At 35.9% G+C, this 20,717-nt stretch overlaps 2 protein-coding genes across 3 annotated transcripts in view; one reads left to right on the top strand and one right to left on the bottom strand.

The window, feature by feature from the left end:
• MNS1 (meiosis specific nuclear structural 1) overlaps positions 1 to 4,815 on the top strand; it is a 47,178-nt gene extending 42,363 nt beyond the window's left edge. The window contains exons 9-10 of the mRNA XM_007081880.3: positions 2,509 to 2,634; positions 4,271 to 4,815. Coding sequence (XP_007081942.1) covers positions 2,509 to 2,634; positions 4,271 to 4,363 — 219 coding nt within the window. The 3' untranslated portion in view covers positions 4,364 to 4,815. The remainder of the gene's footprint in view (positions 1 to 2,508; positions 2,635 to 4,270) is intronic.
• TEX9 (testis expressed 9) overlaps positions 4,784 to 20,717 on the bottom strand; it is a 63,761-nt gene continuing 47,827 nt past the window's right edge. For both annotated transcript variants that reach the window (XM_007081879.3, XM_042988795.1), the window contains 2 exons: positions 5,798 to 5,932; positions 4,784 to 5,172 (listed from right to left, as the gene is read on the bottom strand). In XM_007081879.3, coding sequence (XP_007081941.1) covers positions 5,098 to 5,172; positions 5,798 to 5,932 — 210 coding nt within the window. In that variant the 3' untranslated portion in view covers positions 4,784 to 5,097. The remainder of the gene's footprint in view (positions 5,173 to 5,797; positions 5,933 to 20,717) is intronic.

Consider the following 20,717-nt stretch of genomic DNA (forward strand, 5'->3'; position numbering starts at 1 on the left):
GTTAAAGACAGCATATTCAGTCAGTCACCCAAGTCTATGACTTTGAAATCATCCTGGACTTTTCCCCATTCCTGTCTAATAATTTTTAGTCAGCCACCAAATTCCATTGACTTCATTTCAGTAATAAGTCTTAAATCCAGTTTCTTTTCTTAATAACTTAGTTCAGACATTTAATACCATTCCTATGGACTACTGAAATTGTTATCTACTGGTCACCATATGACTAGTCCATCTGCTACTAGTTATAATGGGCTTAAAAAATTCATTATGTCCTCCTCGTACTTAAACCTAAGTGGATTCCTACAGCATAAAATCCCAATTCCTTATCTTTGATAAATCAGTCATGATCTACTCTAACCTTTAAGGGTTAACCTTTAAGCACCTAGCATTTTGCTTGACAAGTGGTGAATAATAAATGTTTGTTGAATCAAGGAGGGTGATCAACAGTGTCAGACAAGCAGAGCAGTCAAGGAGGATGAAAATTAGAATTTTGATGAAAATTTGAAATGATCAGAAGGTTTTGAATACTCCTTGCCTAGAAAGAGGTAGAAACAGTGATAGACCGTCCTATCTCATGGCTTACAGAGGTAATTAGAAAGCTCCTAGAAAAGTTAGCAAGGCAACTATAAATGGAAATCACATAAAACCACCTAAAGCATAGATATTTCTACAATTTATGTCTTAATTTTCTTAATTTTTTCTAATGTAAATATTCCTAATATAAAGCTGTGTGCTAAAAGTGTCTGTGAGATTGGGTCACATTTTTCTTGCCCAAGAGCAAGGGTGGATTTTCATGATCATGGAACACATTAATCCTATAAGGTTCTAACTCTGTTTTTTTAGATTTCAGATATATTCCTAAATAGGTAACTACAATTCTGTCTACCTCTAAAAAAATCATATGGTTAGACAAAATATAAAACTCCCCAGGAAAGAGTTACCTAATACCAGCTCTATTGAGTTTGTCTAAATGGACAAATTGGTTTCATACTTTCTATTTACCCTAATTTACTATGAAAGTGTTTATTAGGATAAATATTTAATGTGTTTACCACATCCCAAGTAGAGAAATCTTATATTCTACCCCAACTAGAGACCATACATCATTGGACAAAAATCTAACAACTGACCTTTCCTCACAACGTTTCAGAATCTTTTGCATCTCCTTTTATAAAAGTCTAAGGGAATTCAGGGCTGGAATGGAGGCTGTATTCAGCCTTCAGGAACCAGGGTCATCCTAGCATTTCGCTGTGGTTTCTGTAGCCTATACCCTTTATCTTCATGGTCTAAATTGGATCTTCACCCTTCATGTTTCAAGTAGCAGATGGAAGAGTTGAAGAGAGACAAAGTGGGTGTATACGATTGATTCCTGGAATCTGCCATATGACACTTTTGCTTATAGTCCATTGGCAGAAACCAAGTCCTGTTGTGACCACACATGATTATAAGGGAGCCTTAGAAATATAGTCTCAAAACAAATTCAGGTATAACGATTCCATGGCAGATTCTATAACTTTATATCATCTTAGAAAATAAGTAAGAGCCACTCAACTCTTTGATTCAATAACAAGATGGGTAGAGAGTGTAAGTCTTTTCTCAGCTACCAATGCTTCTTCTGATTCTGTAATGCAAATAAGGTAATATCATAGTAGACAAAATAGTCTCATTAGAAGCCATTAAAGGCTTAAGTGGCATTGGATATGGCTGTGTCCTAGCATCCTTCTTTATTTGGTAACTATGAAGAGTTTTGAAGAAATTGTGACCCTAGGAAACTACTTATTGCACAGACCAGCTCAACATTAATACTACTTTAATTCTATGTAGGAATTCATCACTACTTCAGTGGCCTGCCTTTAGCACCCTTCCCTTTCCAATAGATTATTTGGATACAACGCTGTAAGAGTTCTTTTAAGCCCTAAAACTTTTAAAACTGGCCATCTCTTCCATAGCATGTGGCACAGAATTTTGGTGCGGTTACATGAGAGCATTCAGAACTGTTGCCTGAGAAACACTGGTTCTCCTGTTAGAACTCTTGCTGCTACTCCTGTGCTTCATATGGGCTCTTAACATTTTTAACATACATGGAAATATTTATCTTTTAGATATCCCTATTCTGTTTCATCCAGTTTTTGGTTTTGTTTTACACTGAAAGCTGCCTTCAGCAATTGGCATATGGTAAACATTACATAAATATTTGAATTAATTAGGAAGTCCCTTCTTTGTACATTTTTTCCTTGGTGATGAAGATACTGTCCTGAAGACATATACTTGCCTCCCTAAAATCCCAGCCATGCCTATTTTTTTGTATCCTTAAGGGAATAGTGACTGTAAAAAAGAGATTTGTATATATATAGTAAATATAAAAGATATATATACTACATAATATTTTCTGAAGTTAGTGTAAAAAATAGTTCAGTTTTATCTAATCCACTGCAAGATGGCTTTATTTGATGACTTCTTAAAAGATTAATGTATTCTGTGACAATAAAATTTCATTTACATTTCCAGCAACGTGAACTGGAAGAATGGCAGTTGCAGCAAAGACGACAAGGATGTATTAATGCAATTATTGAAGAAGAAAGACTAAAGCTTCTCAAAGAACATGCTACAAAATTACTAGGATATCTTCCTAAAGTAAGTGAGATTTAATTCAAGGTATAATCTTCCTAAACTCTAATAATGGGGAAAAAAAACAGAGGGCCTGGGTTTCACTTACTTGTGGCTGTTACAAAGCAGCAGTGGGATCGGAGGCAGTCATTGAACATCTGTCTCTAAAATTAGAGTTGGTCTTGGCACATTCTTTTTTTTTTTTTCTTAATATTTATTTTTGAGAGAGAGACAGAGTACAAGCAGCAAAGAGTCAGAGAGAAAGGAGACACAGAATCTGAAGCAGGCTCCAGGCTCTGAGCTGTCTGCACAGAGCCTGACTTGGTGCTTGAACTCATGGACTGTGAGAGCATGACTTGAGCTAAAGTCAGAAGCTTAACTGACTGAGCCACCCAGGTACCCCAAATCTTGGCACATTCTTAAAGTAGGAGCTAGATTTACTGAATTTAAATTTTAGAAGTTCTTTTTCCCTTTTGGTGTAGGAAGTCTAAAACTAAACTACCCTAAAGGAACTGTGATACTTTTTGTACAGGAAACTCTTGTAATTGGTAACACTGATAACAGACACATGCTTGAACCGAGTCCGAGACAGAGCTGCTGTATAATGGGAGGTTATAAGTAGGTACTAAGTAATCTATTTTTAAAAGTACTTCCAGAAGGTAACAGATTTTCATGTATAAGTGGGATACATTCTGACTATAAATGAAGTAACAATGGATTTTCCTAAGCCCCATAAACATCTGGACTCATGTAAATAAAATTTACAACCTTCAAATAGAAATGTCATTTGATATTTTATTCCATTGGAAGAATAAAGTGCTTATTTTGGGTTCAGTCCAGTGCTAAGGAAAGATAAAGGGAAATATATGAGTAATTATTGCTTGTCCACAGGATGTTATAGTCTAATTGGCTGATTGGATTAATGAATATGAAATGATATACTGACAAAAGCTATAAGAAATTCATTTCAAAAAAATTAGACTATAAATTCTGGAGAATCTCAGTTTAGATACTTTTAAAAGGAAATAAATGTGGAGATAAGGAGAGTCTAACAAACCTGTTCTGCCAAAATGATTTTAATCTTTTAGGTCCTAATGGCCCTAAATGACCTAAATTATTCTTTAGCTCCTTTAAATTACATAAGTAAATATTTAACAGCCTTTTATTGTGTACTATAAGGAAAAGAAAAGTAAATAAAAGCATCAAGAATTTCAAAGGGCTTGCTTAAAGGGCATGTAACTCCAAATCTGGAGTCTTTCCTGCAAGACAATGTTTGCTGATCAACCATAGAATGGAGGTGAGAGCCAATCCCATGCATGAATCTGGCAAAGCTCAGTCTCTTAACTCTGCTCTCATACCTTATGAAATTCTCATTCAGCCAATCCAAGCAGTGGTACTTGAGGTAGTAAAATAGAATTCCAGATTCCTATTACAAATTCCTATACTGGAGCTGATAAATAAAATCAGGAAATCAGGTCAAAGATTTCATTATACACAGAGTCATAATTTTCAGAGACTAGTGATATTATATGTAAACCTATGAAATAGATTTCATTATCTTGGAGATAACTTTACAAATTTTTGTAGTCTATATGTTAGTCTTAGAAGCATTTAGTTAAATATTCTGGCATTTGAAGTAACTCACAAAATATTTTTCCTGTAGGGAGTATTTAAAAAGGAGGATGATATTGATCTGCTTGGTGAAGAGTATAGAAAAGTATATCAGAAAAGGAGCGAAATTTGTGAAGAGAAGTGATACCATCAAGATTTGGTAAAACCTGGATTGTTTTGTTTTCACCACTAGATGTCAGTGTGACTTTTGTTTCACAGGTCAGTGATAGAATCCATAATCTATTTGGATTTTGTAAAGCAACTCTGTATTTCATCATTTGTAAACAATTATCTATAAGAAAATATTTGTTTTCTGATAAAATTAAATTGCAGAATATTTTTTATCTATAAAATTAATTGCTATTAGCCAAATTCTTGTTCTTGTACTGATAATTTGAAGAGCTGAGTTATACACCACATTACAACATTTCCTTTATATAAATACAATACAGCCAAACCCAGGAGCCTAACTTTTCCATACTACTCCTCCTGCTCAGAGCTTGGTATTTGTGTTTAGGGAAATTATCTTTTTCTTTCTACTATAAGGGAAAAGAATAGTAAAGAGTGAGGAATTTCAAAGTGCTTTATTGTCAATAAGAACTTAAATGACAGTTTATGTGCTAGTACTGTTTTTATTAACTAGAGCTAAATCACCAGAGCATAAAATACTTTATATAAAAGGGCAAGTGGCTCACAATTTTCTAATAATCCTCTATCAATTTTGTATCCACTCCAAATCTAAACAGGGAATTTGTTGCAATTGCTTTGATTTCATTATCAAATATCTTATTTATAAAGAGTAAAAATAAATCATTAAAACTTTAAAATGTATATGGGGCACACAGTCAGTTATACAGACTAATTAAAGTAGGTCACTTATCAATTTCCCCATTCAAGTGCCTTCATAAATTCCTCTTCGGTGAAAGACAGCATCTTGGCAGCTTCAATATGCATCTGTGTTTGTAACAAATCAATATTGTTTTAGCATTAAGAGTAGACCACAGGACAACACGCAGTTGATAAAAATGTGTATATAAATATGCTATCAAATGATAAGCTCTGTTGGAATGTGTACTCTAATTCCAATAAACATATTTGAAATAATTACATTCAAGGGTCAGCCTGTAAAAGCCTATTTGTCCATGGTGGTTACTGAATCAACCTGTTGAGAGAACACGTCAGTAGTATTTTAATACATAACCTTTGCAAAAAGGGAAAGTGGCAGAGCCATGGCTTCGAATCTTCTCACCACCAGGTAATTCATGTGTAGAGAAGGGAAGAGTGATTTGGAATCCATTTTCACTCTTCCGTGTTTAAAGAGGCAAACCAATCCAATAAGATAATAGTATATTATACTCTTGTATATACTTTCTATCATTAGGGAGTACCCATACTGTATTTACCAGTCCCATTTTCCACATTACTAATTTACCTGCCTGAAAATATCCATTTTCTTGGATGACATGTTATGTAGAAATCTTATTATGTATGTTCTATAGGTAAAATTTTGTACCTAAGCATATCAAACACATCTAAAAATATCTACAATTTAACTGTGTTTTTTTTAGAATAGACTCACCTTCTGCCTTTTTAAAACATCAATTAATTTTAACTGCTTCTTGAACCCTATCATTAATTCTCCTTTTTGTTTTTCTAGCTTCTTGTTTTCAGACTTTAATGCTTCAATTTTTTTGTGGTCTTCATTGGCTATATCCTGCACAAGGAAAAACAAATCCCATATAGTCTTCAAATTATAAAAACTATAGTCACTTTGTAATAACTACCTTTAAAATATAAAATTTTTGTAAATCTTCTTTGCATTACTGAAAAACTGACTTTGATAACTCATACATTTTAAGCATTTTAAATATAATTCAGTTCTAATTCCAGTAGTGGCAGAGTAACTTATAATGGACCAAACTCTTCTGAGGGTAACAATAACATATTTGAAGGCACAGATGAGTAATCAATAGTAAGCAGAAAGTGGAGATGATATGATCCTTGAAAAAAGGGAAATAAACTGACTGAGGTCCATATTCAACTGGCTTCTGAGAGCACTTTCCACTTAATGGGTTCACAGGAGATAGACCTCAAGGAAAAAGTAGTTTTACTGGGCTAAGGAATGAAAGAGCAGGGTTGCCAGGGTGGTAGAAATTTCCAGGTGGCAAATCCTGGAAAGAAAAGAGCCCTCAAAATTCCCTCAAATCCTTGGCAGATACCTAGATAGCCCACGTGCAGAGTGAGACCCCTAGGAAAGACAACATGAAAGGCAAGAGCTGTGGTCTAGAGAGCTGGGAAGAGAATTCAGCCAGTGGTCTGACAAGGCAGAGTTTGTAATTTTGGCAAAAATTACCTGAATGAGCTCTGCAGCAATTTCGACAGTGCAGAAAAAATATCTGTGAGCTTTAAGACAGGTCAGTAGAATTTATATAAGTATGGGAAGATCTTAAAGAAATATTAAAGGAAGTCTTTCATGCAAAAGGACAATGATACCAGAAGGAAATCTGAATCTACATACACATAAAAAAGTACCAGAAATAATAGAATATTAGACTTCTTTTCAAAATAAATCTCTGTAAAAGATAATTGACAGCGATATCACCAAGATTAGGAAGCTCCAGACCCTTCTCCCCCCAACAAATACACAGGGAAACACTGAAGATACAATATACTCCCCAATGTAACGTGAGAACTCTAGAAGCCAATTAAGCAGCAGTAACAACCAAACACCTAACCAACAAAAAGTCACATTCAAAATGATAGGAAATTTTATGGCCTTTATGCTCACCCTTTCCCCTTACTCTCCTGGCCTAGTGGAAAAAAGCCTCTAAATTCATGGAAAAAAGAGTGGAACTTACTTGTGATGTTCTGACTTGTCTGAGGATTGCTTGAGGGACTGTCTTGCCTGACTCAGAGCACTGATGGGAACTGCTACACCTGAGGGCTACTGGGGGTCTGCAGAACCATGAATGCCTAAGGGCAAGAGATTATGGGCAGAGGAATAAAATACAACATCTAAGGCCCTGAGAAGCAGCAGGGCTGAGACTCCTAGGAAATTAAGACGTTTAAATGACAAAAAGAGCTTTAAGACATATAGAAAATAATACAAAATGGTAGCAGGAATTTCTTCCCCATCAGTAATAACTTGAAATGTAAGTGAATTAAAGTCCCCATAGATTGGATTTAAAAAACAAGATCAAGTATATACTGTCTACAAAAGACTCACTTTAGATCTAAGGACATACACAGATTGGAAAATGAAAGGATGGAAAAAGATAATCCATGCAAATGGTAAGCACAAGAGGATGGAGGTAGCTACAATAATACCAGACAAAATAGACTTTCAGTCAAAACAGGTACGAGAGACCAAAAAAAGGCCATTATATAATAATAAAAGGCTTAATTCACCAAGGAGCTATAACAATTATATATGCACCCAACATGAGTTCCTAAATATATGAAGCAAACATGGACAGAATTGGTGGGAGAAAAAGAACCACTCTACAGTTACAGTAGACTTCAATACCCCACTTACAATAATGGATAGAACCAGAAAGAAGAGCAATAAGAATAGTACTTGAACAACCCTAAAGACCAACTGGACCCAAAAGACATATTAGAACATTACACCCAAGAAAAGCAGAATATATATTTTTCTTAAGTGCACATGGAACATTCTCCAAAATAGACCATTTTAGGCCACAAACAAGTCTTAGGAAATTTTAAAAGATTGAAACCAAAGTGTCTTTCCTGTTCACAGTGAAATGAAACTAGAAATCAATAGCAGAAGGAAAATGGAAAATCCATAAATACATGGGAATTAACATACTTTTAAACAACCAATGGGTCAAAGAAGAAATCACAAGACAAATTAGAAAAATATCTTCAGATAAATGACGATGAAAACCCAATATAACAAAAGTTATAGGATGCAGTGAGAGCAGTGCTAAGGGGAAAATGAAATGTATAGCTATAAATGCTTACATTAAAAAAGAAGATATCTCAAATCAACAATCTCACTATAACTAGAGAACTAAACCCAAAGCTAGGTGAAAACAGAAAATAAAGCTTAGAGCAGAGATAAATGAAATAGAGAATAAAAAAACAGTAGAGAAAAATCTATGAAACCGAGTTCATTCTTTGTTAAGATCAATAAAATTGACAAACCTTTACCTAGACTAAAAAAAAAAAAAACCCACGATGACTCAACTAACATCAGAAATGAAAGCAGGGGTCACCTGGGTGGCTCAGTCTGTTAAGTGTCTGACTCATGATTTCGGCTCAGGTCATGATCTCATGCTTGCGAGATCAAGTCCCACATTGGGCCCTGCACTGGGCATGGAGTCTACTTAAACTTCTCTCTCTCCCTCTGCCCCTCCCCTGCTCATGTTTGCTCACTCTCAAAAAAATAATAACAGAAATGAAAAAGGGGATATTGCAACTGATTTTACAGAAACAAAGCCATTTTGGAAGATTTTATTTTTTAATTTTTTTTAATGTTTACAAGAGAGTGCAAGTGGGGGAGGGGCAGAAAGCAAGGGAAACACAGTACCAGAAGCAAGCTTCAGGTTCTGAGCTGTCAGCACAGAGCCCAACATGAGCTCAAACTCACAAACCGTGAGATTATGACCTAGGTGAAGACGTTTAACCAACTGAGCCACCCAGGTGCCCCCATTTTGGGAGATGTTATTATTTATTTATTTATTATTTTTGGAAGATTTTAAATTAATGGGAGAGTAGACATTACAACTGATATCCCAGAAATACAGAAGGTAAGAGAATACTATGAACAGTGGTACACCAATAAATTGGATAACCTAGATGAAACAAATTCCTAGACATTCCCAATCTACTAAAACTGAATGATAAATACGAAATCAGTTCAGGAAATCCAAATAAATCTGTACCTAGTTAGGAGATTGAAGGAGTATTCAAAAACCTTTTAATAAGGTAATCCCTATTCAAAAACCTTTTAACAAGGAAATCCCTGAACTAGATGGCTTCACTGGTGAATTCTACCAAATATTAAAAAAATGAACATGAACCATCTTCAAATTCTTTACCCAAACTGAAGAGAACAAAAACACTTCCAAACTCATTCTATGAAGACAGCATCAGCCTAATACCAAAGCCAGACAAAAATACAACAAAAAAACTACAGACCTATATCCCTCACAAATGCTTACATGAAAATCCTCAACAAAATAATAGCACACAATTCCACAGTACATGAAAAGGACTGTACAGAATGACCAAGGGGGATATACTCCTGGAAGCAAGGATGGTTCAACATAATGAAAATCAATCAATGTAACACTTCACATTAACACAATGAAAGAAACACACAATCCTCTTGAATGATGTCAAAAAAGGATTTGAGAAGATTAAACACGCTTTCATGTTAAAAAACATGAAACAGACAAGGAACAATGATCCTACTTCAACATAATAAAAGCCCCACATGAAAAGCCCATAGCTAATATACTCAGTGGTAAAAGACCAGAAGCTTTTACTCTATTATCAAGAACAAGACAAGGATACCTGCTTTTGCCACTTTATCCAACATAGTACTGGAAGTCTTGGTCAGAGCATCCAGGGAAGAAAAATAATAAAAGGCATCCAAATTAAAAAAAAAGAAGAAGAAGAAACATTATTCCTGTTCACAGATAACACATGTATGTGGAAAACCCTAAAGATTCTACATGAAATCAGTTATGTTTTATATACTAACAATGAATATTCCTAAAAAGAAATAACCATTGTACAATAACCATTGTATTGTAACCATACAATAACCATTGTATTCAAAAGAATACAATACTTAGGAATAAACATAACCAACATGAAAGACTTTTACACTGAAAACTTGAAAACTGCTGAAAGTATTTAAATCCAAATAAATGGACAGATATTCTGTGTTTGTGGATTGGAAAGACTTATTTTTATGATGCCAATACTACCCAAAAGATATTTATAGATTCAATGTCATCTCTATCAAAATCCCAACTGTGTTTTTTTACAGAAATGGAAATATCCATCCTAATATTGATATGGAATCTCAAAAGGATATAAATAGTCAAACAATCCTGAAATGAATAACAACGTTGGAGGTCTCATACTTCTGGATTTCAAAACTTATTACAAAGCTACAGTGATCAAAGCAATGTGATACCTTCATAAAAGACATAGACCAATGGAACAGAATGCCCAGAAATAAACACATAAGGACAAATAATTATATTGACAAGAGTGCCAAGACTATTCCCTGGGAACGGACATCCTCTTTAACACACTGTACTTGGAAACTTGGTATCTCCAAGCAAAATAATGAGCTTGTACCTCTATATCATACTATCTACAAAAATTAACTCAAGTTTGGTTAAAGACCTAAATGTAAACCCTAAAATTATTAAACTATTAGAAGAAAACACAGGGGACATGGTACATGATATTGGATTCAGTTGTGATTTCTTAGGATGCCAAAAGTACAAGCAACCACAAAAAAATTTAAAAAAATACTACATTAAAGGACAAAATCAACAGAGTGAATGGCAAATCTCTGCAAATCATATATCTGACAAGGAATTAATATCCAGAACATGTAAAGAATTCCTACAAATCAGTAACAGAACAGTCAACCAATTCAAGTCCTTGCCTATTTTGTAGACCTTTCTCCAAAAAAAGATATACATATGTCTAGCAAGCACAAAAAAGGTGGTCAGTATTACTGATCATTAGGGAAATGTAAATCAAAGCCACAATGAAAAATAACCCCCTAATAAATATTAGGATGACTACTATAAAAAAAAATAAAACGAAAACCACAAAAAATAACTGCTGGTGAAAATACAGAGAAACTAGAACCCTCATGCACCATTGGTGAGGATGTAAAATGAGACAGCTCCTGTGGAAAAGCAGTATGGTTGTTTCCTGAAAAATTAATAAGTATCTGCCGTATGATCCAGCAATTCCACATCTGGATATATACCCAAGAAAACTGAAACCAGGGTCTTAAAAAGAGTAATTGTACACTCATGTTCATAGCAGTCAGTTAAGCAGCCAACTCGATTTCGGCTCAGGTCATGATCTCATGGTTCAAGGGTTCGAGCCCTAGGTCAGGCTCTGTGCTGACATTGCAGAGCCTGCTTGGGATTCTCTCTCTCTCCCTCTCTTTCTTAAGCAACCATCAGCTTCATAAGACTATGATAAAGGTAGAAGATGTTATATATACACCTAATGATAACCATAAATCAGAAAACAGTAAAAAATATGCAAAGAATAAAGAGAAAGGAATCCAAGTATATCACTAAAGAAAATCAGCAAACCATGAAAGAGAGCAAGACAAAAGTCAGAGAAAAACTACAAAAAAATCCTACAAAACAAGTAACAAAAGGACAATAAATACATACCTATCAATAATTACTTTGAATGTAAATGGACTACATACTCCAATGGAAACACAGGATGACAAAGTGGATAACAACAAAATCCATCTATATGCTGCCTATAAGAGACTCATTTTAGACCTAAAAATACCTGCAGACTGAAAGTGAGGGGATAGAGAAATATTTATTTTGTAAATGGATGTCAAAAGAAAGCTGGGATAGCAGTACTTAGACAAAATAGACTTAAAACACTGTAACATAAAGCAAAGAACACTATATATAATAAAGGGGACAATCCAAGAAGAAGATACAATAATTGAAAAATTTGTACACCTAGCATGGAAGAACCCAGATCCATAAAACAGTTAAAGACAAACATAAGGGAACTAATCAATAGTAACACAATAATAGTAGGGGACTTTAACATCCACTTACATCAATGGACAGGTCATCTAAACAAAAAATCAACAAAGAAATAGTGGCTTTGAATGACACAGGAGACTAAATGGACTTAACAGATACATTCAAAACATCCTAAAATAGCAGAATACACTTTCTTTTCAAGCACACATGGAACATTCTCCAGAACAGACCACATATTAGGGCACAAAACAAGTCTCAACAGAATTTAAAAGATCAAAGTCACACCATACATCTTTTCTGACCACAGTGCTATGAAACTAGAAATCAATCACAAGAGAAAATCTGGAAAGAACACAAATATCTAGAGGTTAAATAGGCTACTAAAAAGTGAATGTGTCAACCAAGGTATCAAAGAAGAAATAAAAAATTACATGTAAACAAATGAAAATGAAAACACAACAGTACAAACTCTTTGGGATATAGCAGAAGTGTTTCTAAAAGGGAAGTTTAGGGGCTCCTGGGTGGCTCAGTCGGTTAAGTGTCCTACTTCGGCTCAGGTCATGATCTCGCAGTCTGTGAGTTCAAGCCCCGCTTTGGGCTCTGTGCTGACAGCTCAGACAGCTGTGCTGACAGCTCAGAGCCTGGAGCCTGTTTCGGATTCTGTGTCTCCCTCTCTCTCTGACCCTCCCCCATTCATGCTCTGTCTCTCTCTGTCTCAAAAATAAATAAACGTTAAAAAAAAAATGTTAAAAAAAAAAGGAAGTTTACATAAATACAGGCCTATCTCAACAAACATAAAAAGTCTTAAATAAACAATCTAACCTTACACCTAAAGGAGCGAGAAAAAAAAAAGACCAAACAAAACCCAAAACCAAAAGAAGAAGATAATAAATGTTACAGCAGAAATAAATGATATAGAGACTATAAAAATTATAGAACAGATCAATGACACCAGGAGCTGGTTCTTTGAAAAGATCAACAAGATTGATAAACCTCCAGGGAGACCCATCAAAAAAAAAAAAAAAAAAAGAGGACTCAAACAAAATCATAAATGAAAGGAAAAATGACAACCAACACCACATAAAGAATTTTAAGAGAGTATTATGAGAAACTATATGCCAACAAATTGGACAACCTAGAAGAAATGGATAAATTCCTAGAAACAAATAACCTACCAAAACTGAAAGAAATAGAAAATTTGAACAGAATGATTACCAGCAATGAAATTGAACTAGTCAAAAAACTTCCAACAAACAAAAGTCCAGAACCAGACAGCTTCTCAGGCAAATTCTATTGAACATATTTTATTTTTTAATCTTTATTAATTTATGTTGAGATAGAGAGAATCCCAAGAAGGCTCCATGGTCAGCATGAAGCCTAATGCAGGGCTTGATCCCACAAATCATGAGATCATGACCTAAGCTGAAATTGAGAGCCAGATGCTTAACTGACTGAGCCACCCAGGTGCCCCAAATTCTATCAAACATTTAAAGAAGAGTTAATATCTAGTCTCCTCAAACTATCCCAATAAACATAATAGGAAGAAAAACTTCCAAATTCATTCTATGGGATTAGTATTACTCTGATACCAACACTAGATAAAACCACCACAGACACACACACACACACACAAACCCACAAAGAACTACAGGCCAATATCTCTGATGAACACAGATGCAAAACTCCTCATCACAATGTTAGTAAACTGAATCCAGTAATACATTAAAAAAAATCATTCATCATGATCAAGTGGGATTTATTCCTGGGATTCAAGGGTGGTTTAATATTCATAAATCTATCAACATGATAGAGCACATCACTAACAGGATACAAACCATATGATCATTTCCAAAAAGCTTTTGACAAAGTACAACATGCTTCATGATAAAAACAAAAAACTCAACGAATTAGGTTTAGAGGGAACATAACTAAACATAATAAAGACCTTATATTGAAATCCCACAGCATATATCCTACTCAGTGGTGAAAAACTGAGAGCTTTTCCCCTAAGGTCAGGAGTAACACAAGGATGTCCACTCTCATCACTTTTATTCACCATAGAACTAGAAGTCCTAGCCACAGCAATCAGACAACAAAAAGAAATAAAAGGCATCCAAATTGGTAAGGAAGAAGTAAAACTTTCACTATGTGCAGATGACATGATACTCTATATAGGAAACCCTAAAAAGTTCGCCAGAAAATTACTAGCACTGATAAATGAGTTAAGTTGAGGGATACAAAACCAACGTATAGAAATCTCTTGCATTTTTATACACTAATAATGAAGCAGCAGAAAGAGAAATTAAGCAAGGAATCCCATTACAGTTGCACCAAAAATAATAAAATATCTAGGAATAAACCTAACCAAAGAGGTAAAAGACTTGTACTCTGAAAACTATGAAACACTGATGAAAAAATTGGACATGACACAAAGAAATGGAAAGATATAATAAACATGGTCATGAAATGGGAGAACGAATACTGTTAAAATGTCCTTACTACCAAGCAATCTACAGATTAAATTCAATCCCTATCAAAATACCAACAGCACTTTTCACAAAACTAGAATAAACAATCCTAAAATTTGTATGGAACCATAAAAGACCCCAAGTAGCCAAAACAATCCTGAAAAAGAGAAACAAAACTAGAGGGAAGTATTACAATTCCAGTCTTCAAGTCATATTACAAAGCTCAAGTAATCAAAACAGTATGGTACTGGCACAAAACAGATTAATAGAACAGAGTATAGAGCCCCCAATAAACCCACAATTATATGGTCAATTAATCCTCAACTAAGGAGGAAAGAATATGCAATGGGAAAAAGTGTCTTTAACAAATGGAGTTGGAAAAACTGGACAGCTACATGTGAAAGAATGAAACTGGACCACTTTCTTACACCATACACAAAAATAAATTCAAAATGGATTAAACATGAGACCTGAAACGATGAAAAAAACCTAGAAGAGCAGCAGTAATTCCTGTGACATCAGCTATAGCAATATTTTTTCTAGAGATGTCTCCTGAGGAAAGGGAAATAAAGCTTAAAAAATAACTATTAGGATCACATCAAAATAAAAACCTTCTGCACAGTGAAGTAAACAATGAACAAAACTAAAATGCAACCTACTGAATGGGAGAAAGTATTTGCAAATGGCCTATCCTATAAAGGGTTAATATCCAAAATATATAAAGAACTTCTACAACTCAACACCCAAAACCAAATAATCCAAAAATGGGCCAAAGACATGAATAGACATTTCTTCAAAGACATACAGATGACCAAAAGACATGAAAAGATGCTCAAAATCACTCATCATCAGGAAAATGCAAATCAAACCACAAGAGGTATCACCTCATACATGCCAGAATGGCTAAAATCAAAAACACAAGAAACAACAAGTGTTGGTGAGGATGTGGAGAAAAAGGAACCCTCAATGCACTGTTGGTGGGAATGCAAGCAGGTGCAGCCTCTCTGGAAAACAGTATGGAGGTTCCTCAACAATTTCAAGATAGAAATACCATATGATCCAGTAGCTCCACTACTCAATATTTACCCAAAGAACATGAAAAGAATAATTCAAAAAGATATATATGCATCCCTCTGGTTATTTAAAATAACCAAATAGGTAAGCAGCTCAAGTGTCCATCAACAGATGAAAGGATAAAGAAGCAGTGCATATACACAATGGAGTATTATTAAGCCACAAAAAGAATGAAATCTTGCCATTTGCAACACCATGGATGGAGCTAGAGAATATAATGCTAAGTGAAATAAGTCAGAGAAAGACAAATACCTTATGCTTTCACTCATATGTGGAATTTAAAAAACAAAATAAATGAGCATAAGAGAGAAAGAGAGAATGAAAGAGAGAGACAAACTAAGAGTGAACTATAGAGAACTGATGGTTAACAGAGAGGTGAGTAGGGCAATGGGTGAAATAGGTGATGGGGATTAAGAATACGTTTATCAGATATGTGAGTACAGAAAATGTTTAAAATTGTTCAATCAGTATATTGTTTACCTTTAATATAACCTTGTATGTTAACTATAACTGAATTAAAATAAAAAACTTAAAAAAACAAAAACAAACACAAATTCATTATATGTCCACCATGAATTAAATTAGAAATCAGTAAAAAAAGTATCTGGAAAAATTACCAAATATTTGTAAATGAAACAACAAGCTTCTAAATAACTCATAAGTAAAAAAGAAATCAAAAGGAAAATTAGACAGTATGTGAATAGAATGAAAATGAAAAAATGACAAATCAAAATTTGTAGCTAAAAGAATGCATAGAAGAAAATTTACAATGTTAAATGCTTATATTAGAAAAGAAAGGGTTCAAATCAACAGATTCTGTTCCCATTTTAAGTAACTAGAAAAAGAACAAACTGAACTCAATTAAAGAGAGAGAAGGAAATAACAAATAGAAATCAATAAAAGAGAAAACTGAGGAAAAATAAATAAAAACCGATTTAGTAAGGTTCTAGTAAAGCTGATCAAGATGATACAAATTACCAATATCAAGAATAAGGAGAAAAAGAAATCTATGAGAATGTGGGAAGAACATCAATATAAATTCTCTAGTTATTCAAAGGACAATAAAGGAATAACAAAAAAAATTATATGCCGATAAATTTGACAACATAGGTAAAATGTAAAGATTCTGGATTTCAGGGATGATGGTGACGTAGGAGGATGCTGGGCTCACCACGTCCTGCTGACCACTTAGATTCCACCTACACCTGCCTAAATAACCCAGAAAACCGCCAGAGGATTAGCAGAACGGAGTCTCCAGAGCCAAGTGCAGACGAGAGGCCCACGGGAGAGAGTAGGAAGGGCGGCAAGGCGGTGCATGCTACACAGACTGGCAGGAGGGAGCCGGGGCAGAGGGGCAGCCTGCCGGCCAAGCAGAGCCCCCGAGTCTGGCTTGCAAAAGCGGAGGGGCCAGAGGGAGTATGTTCCGACAGCAAGTGGGACTTAACATCTGGGAGGTTATAAGTTAACAGCTCTGCTCAGAAAGCGGGAAGGCTGGAGGACAACGGGAGGGAGAGTTGCTGAGCCCCTGATGACAGAGCTCAGTTTGGCGGGGAACAAAGGTGCTCGCCAGCGCCATCTCCCTTGCCCATCCCCCAGCCGAAATCCCAAAGGGAACCGGTTCCTGCCAGGGAACTTGCTTGCACTGCACAAACACCCAACGCTGTGCTTCTGTGGAGCCACCCCTCAGGCGGTGGGTCTGACTCCCTCCCGCTGCCACAGGGCCCCTCCTAAAGTGGATCACGAAGGAGAATTGAGCTAAGCCTGCCCCTCCCGCCCCCGTGCACCTTGCCTATCCACCCCAGCTAATACGCCAGATCCCCAGCACCACAAGCCTGGCAGTGTGCAAGTAGCCCAGACGGGCCACGCCACCCCACAGTGAATCCTGCCCCTAGGAGAGGGGAAGAGAAGGCACATACCAGTCTGACTGTGGCCCCAGCGGTGGGCAGGGGGCAGACATCAGGTCTGACTGCGGCCCCGCCCACCAACTCCAGTTATTCAAGACAGCATAGGGGAAGTGCCCTGCAGGTCCACACCACTCCAGGGACTATCCAAAATGACCAAAGGGAAGAATTCCCCTCAAAAGAATCTCCAGGAAATAACAACAGCTAACGAACTGATCAAAAAGGATTTGAACAATATAACAGAAAGTGAATTTAGAATAATAGTCATAAAATTAATCGCTGGGCTTGAAAACAGTATAGAGGACAGCAGAGAATCTACTGCTATAGAGATCAAGGGACTAAGGAAGAGTCAGGAGGAACTAAAAAACGCTATAAACGAGCTGCAAAATAAAATGGAAACGACCATAGCTCGGATTGAAGAGGCAGAGGAGAGAATAGGTGAACTAGAAGATAAAATTATGGAAAAAGAGGAAGCTGAGACAAAGAGAGATAAAAAAATCCAGGAGTATGAGGGGAAAATTAGAGAAATAAGTGATGCACTAAAGAGAAATAATATACGCATAATTGGTATCCCAGAGGAGGAAGAGAGAGGGAAAGGTGCTGAAGGGGTACTTGAAGAAATAATAGCTGAGAACTTCCCTGAAGTGGGGAAGGAAAAAGGCATTGAAATCCAAGAGGCACAGAGAACTCCCTTCAGACGTAACTTGAATCGATCTTCTGCACGACATATCATAGTGAAACTGGCAAAATACAAGGATAAAGAGAAAATTCTGAAAGCAGCGAGGGATAAACGTGCCCTAATATATAAATGGAGACCTATAAGACTCGTGACTCATCTCTCTTCTGAAACTTGGCAGGCCAGAAAGGAATGGCAGGAGATCTTCAATGTGATGAACAGGAAAAATATGTAGCTGAGAATCCTTTATCCAGCAAGTCTGTCATTTAGAATAGAAGGAGAGATAAAGGTCTTCCCAAACAAACAAAAACTGAAGGAATTCGTCACCACTAAACCAGTCCTACAAGAGATCCTAAGGGGGCTCCTGTGAGACAAAGTACCAGAGACATCGCTACAAGCATAAAACATACAGACATCACAATGACTCTAAACCAATATCTTTCTATAATAACACTGAATGTAAATGGACTAAATGCGCCAACCAAAAGACATAGGATATCAGAATGGATAAAAAAAACAAGACCCATCTATTTGCTGTCTACAAGAGACTCATTTTAGACCTGAGGACACCTTCAGATTGAGAGTGAGGGGATGGAGAACTATTTATCATGCTACTGGAAGTCAAAAGAAAGCTGGAGTAGCCATACTTATATCAGACAAACTAGACTTTAAATTAAAGGCTGTAACAAGAGATGAAGAAGGGCATTATATAATAATTACAGGGTCTATCTATCAGGAAGAGCTAACAATTATAAATGTCTATGTGCCGAATACAGGAGCCCCCAAATACATAAAACAATTACTCATAAACATAAGCAACCTTATTGATAAGAATGTGGTAATTGCAGGGGACTTTAACACTCCACTTACAGCAATGGATAGATGATCTAGACACACGGTCAATAAAGAAACAAGGGCCCTGAATGGTACATTGGATCAGATGGACTTGACAGATATATTTAGAACTCTGCATCCCAAAGCAACAGAATATACTTTCTTCTCGAGTGCACATGGAACCTTCTCCAAGATAGATCACATACTGGGTCACAAAACAGCCCTTCATAAGTATACAAGAATTGAAATCATACCATGCATACTTTCAGACCACAACGCTATGAAGCTTGAACTCAACCACAGGAAAAAGTCTGGAAAACCTCCAAAAGCATGGAGGTTAAAGAACACCCTACTAAAGAATGAGTGCGTCAACCAGGCAATTAGAGAAGAAATTAAAAAATATATGGAAACAAACGAAAATGAAAATACAACAATCCAAAAGCTTTGGGATGCAGCGAAGGCAGTCCTGAGAGGAAAATACATTGCAATCCAGGCCTATCTCAAGAAACAAGAAAAAACCCAAAAGAAAATCTAACAGCACACCTAAAGGAAATAGAAGCAGAACAGCAAAGACAGCCTAAACCCAGCAGAAGAAAAGAAATAATAAAGATCAGAGCAGAAATAAACAATATAGAATCTAAAAAAACTGTAGAGCAGATCAATGAAACCAAGAGTTGGTTTTTTGAAAAAATAAACAAAATTGATAAACCTCTAGCCAGGCTTCTCAAAAAGAAAAGGGAGATGACCCAAATAGATAAAATCATGAATGAAAATGGAATTATTACAACCAATCCCTCAGAGATACAAGCAATTATCAGGGAATACTATGAAAAATTATATGCCAACAAACTGGACAACCTGGAAGAAATGGACAAATTCCTAAACATCCACACGCTTCCAAAACTCAATCAGGAGGAAATAGAAAGCTTGAACAGACCCATAACCAGCGAAGAAATTGAATCAGTCATCAAAAATCTCCCAACAAATAAGAGTCCAGGACCAGATGGCTTCCCTGGGGAGTTCTACCAGACGTTTAAAGCAGAGATAATACCGATCCTTCTCAAGCTATTCCAAAAAATAGAAAGGGAAGGACAACTTCCACACTCATTCTATGAAGCCAGTATTACTTTGATTCCTAAACCAGACAGAGACCCAGTAAAAAAAGAGAACTACAGGCCAATATCCCTGATGAATATGGATGCAAAAATTCTCAATAAGATACTAGCAAATCGAATTCAACAGCATATAAAAAGAATTATTCACCATGATCAAGTGGGATTCATTCCTGGGATGCAGGGCTGGTTCAACATTCGCAAATCAATCAACGTGATACATCACATTAATAAAAGAAAAGATAAGAACCATATGATCCTGTCAATCGATGCAGGAAAGACATTTGACAAAATCCAGCACCCTTTCTTAATAAAAACCCTTCAGAAAGTCGGGATAGAAGGAACATACTTAAACATCATAAAAGCCATTTATGAAAAGCCCACAGCTAACATCATCCTCAATGGGGAAAAACTGAGAGCTTTCTCCCTGAGATCAGGAACACGACAGGGATGTCCACTCTCACCGCTGTTGTTTAACATAGTGTTGGAAGTTCTAGCATCAGCAATCAGACAACAAAAGGAAATCAAAGGCATCAAAACTGGCAAAGATGAAGTCAAGCTTTCTTTGCAGATGACATGATACTATACATGGAAAATCCGATAGACTCCACCAAAAGTCTGCTAGAACTGATACATGAATTCAGCAAAGTTGCAGGATACAAAATCAATGTACAGAAATCAGTTGC

The sequence above is a fragment of the Panthera tigris genome, chromosome B3 (assembly GCF_018350195.1).
Source record: "Panthera tigris isolate Pti1 chromosome B3, P.tigris_Pti1_mat1.1, whole genome shotgun sequence".
NCBI lineage: Eukaryota > Metazoa > Chordata > Mammalia > Carnivora > Felidae > Panthera > Panthera tigris.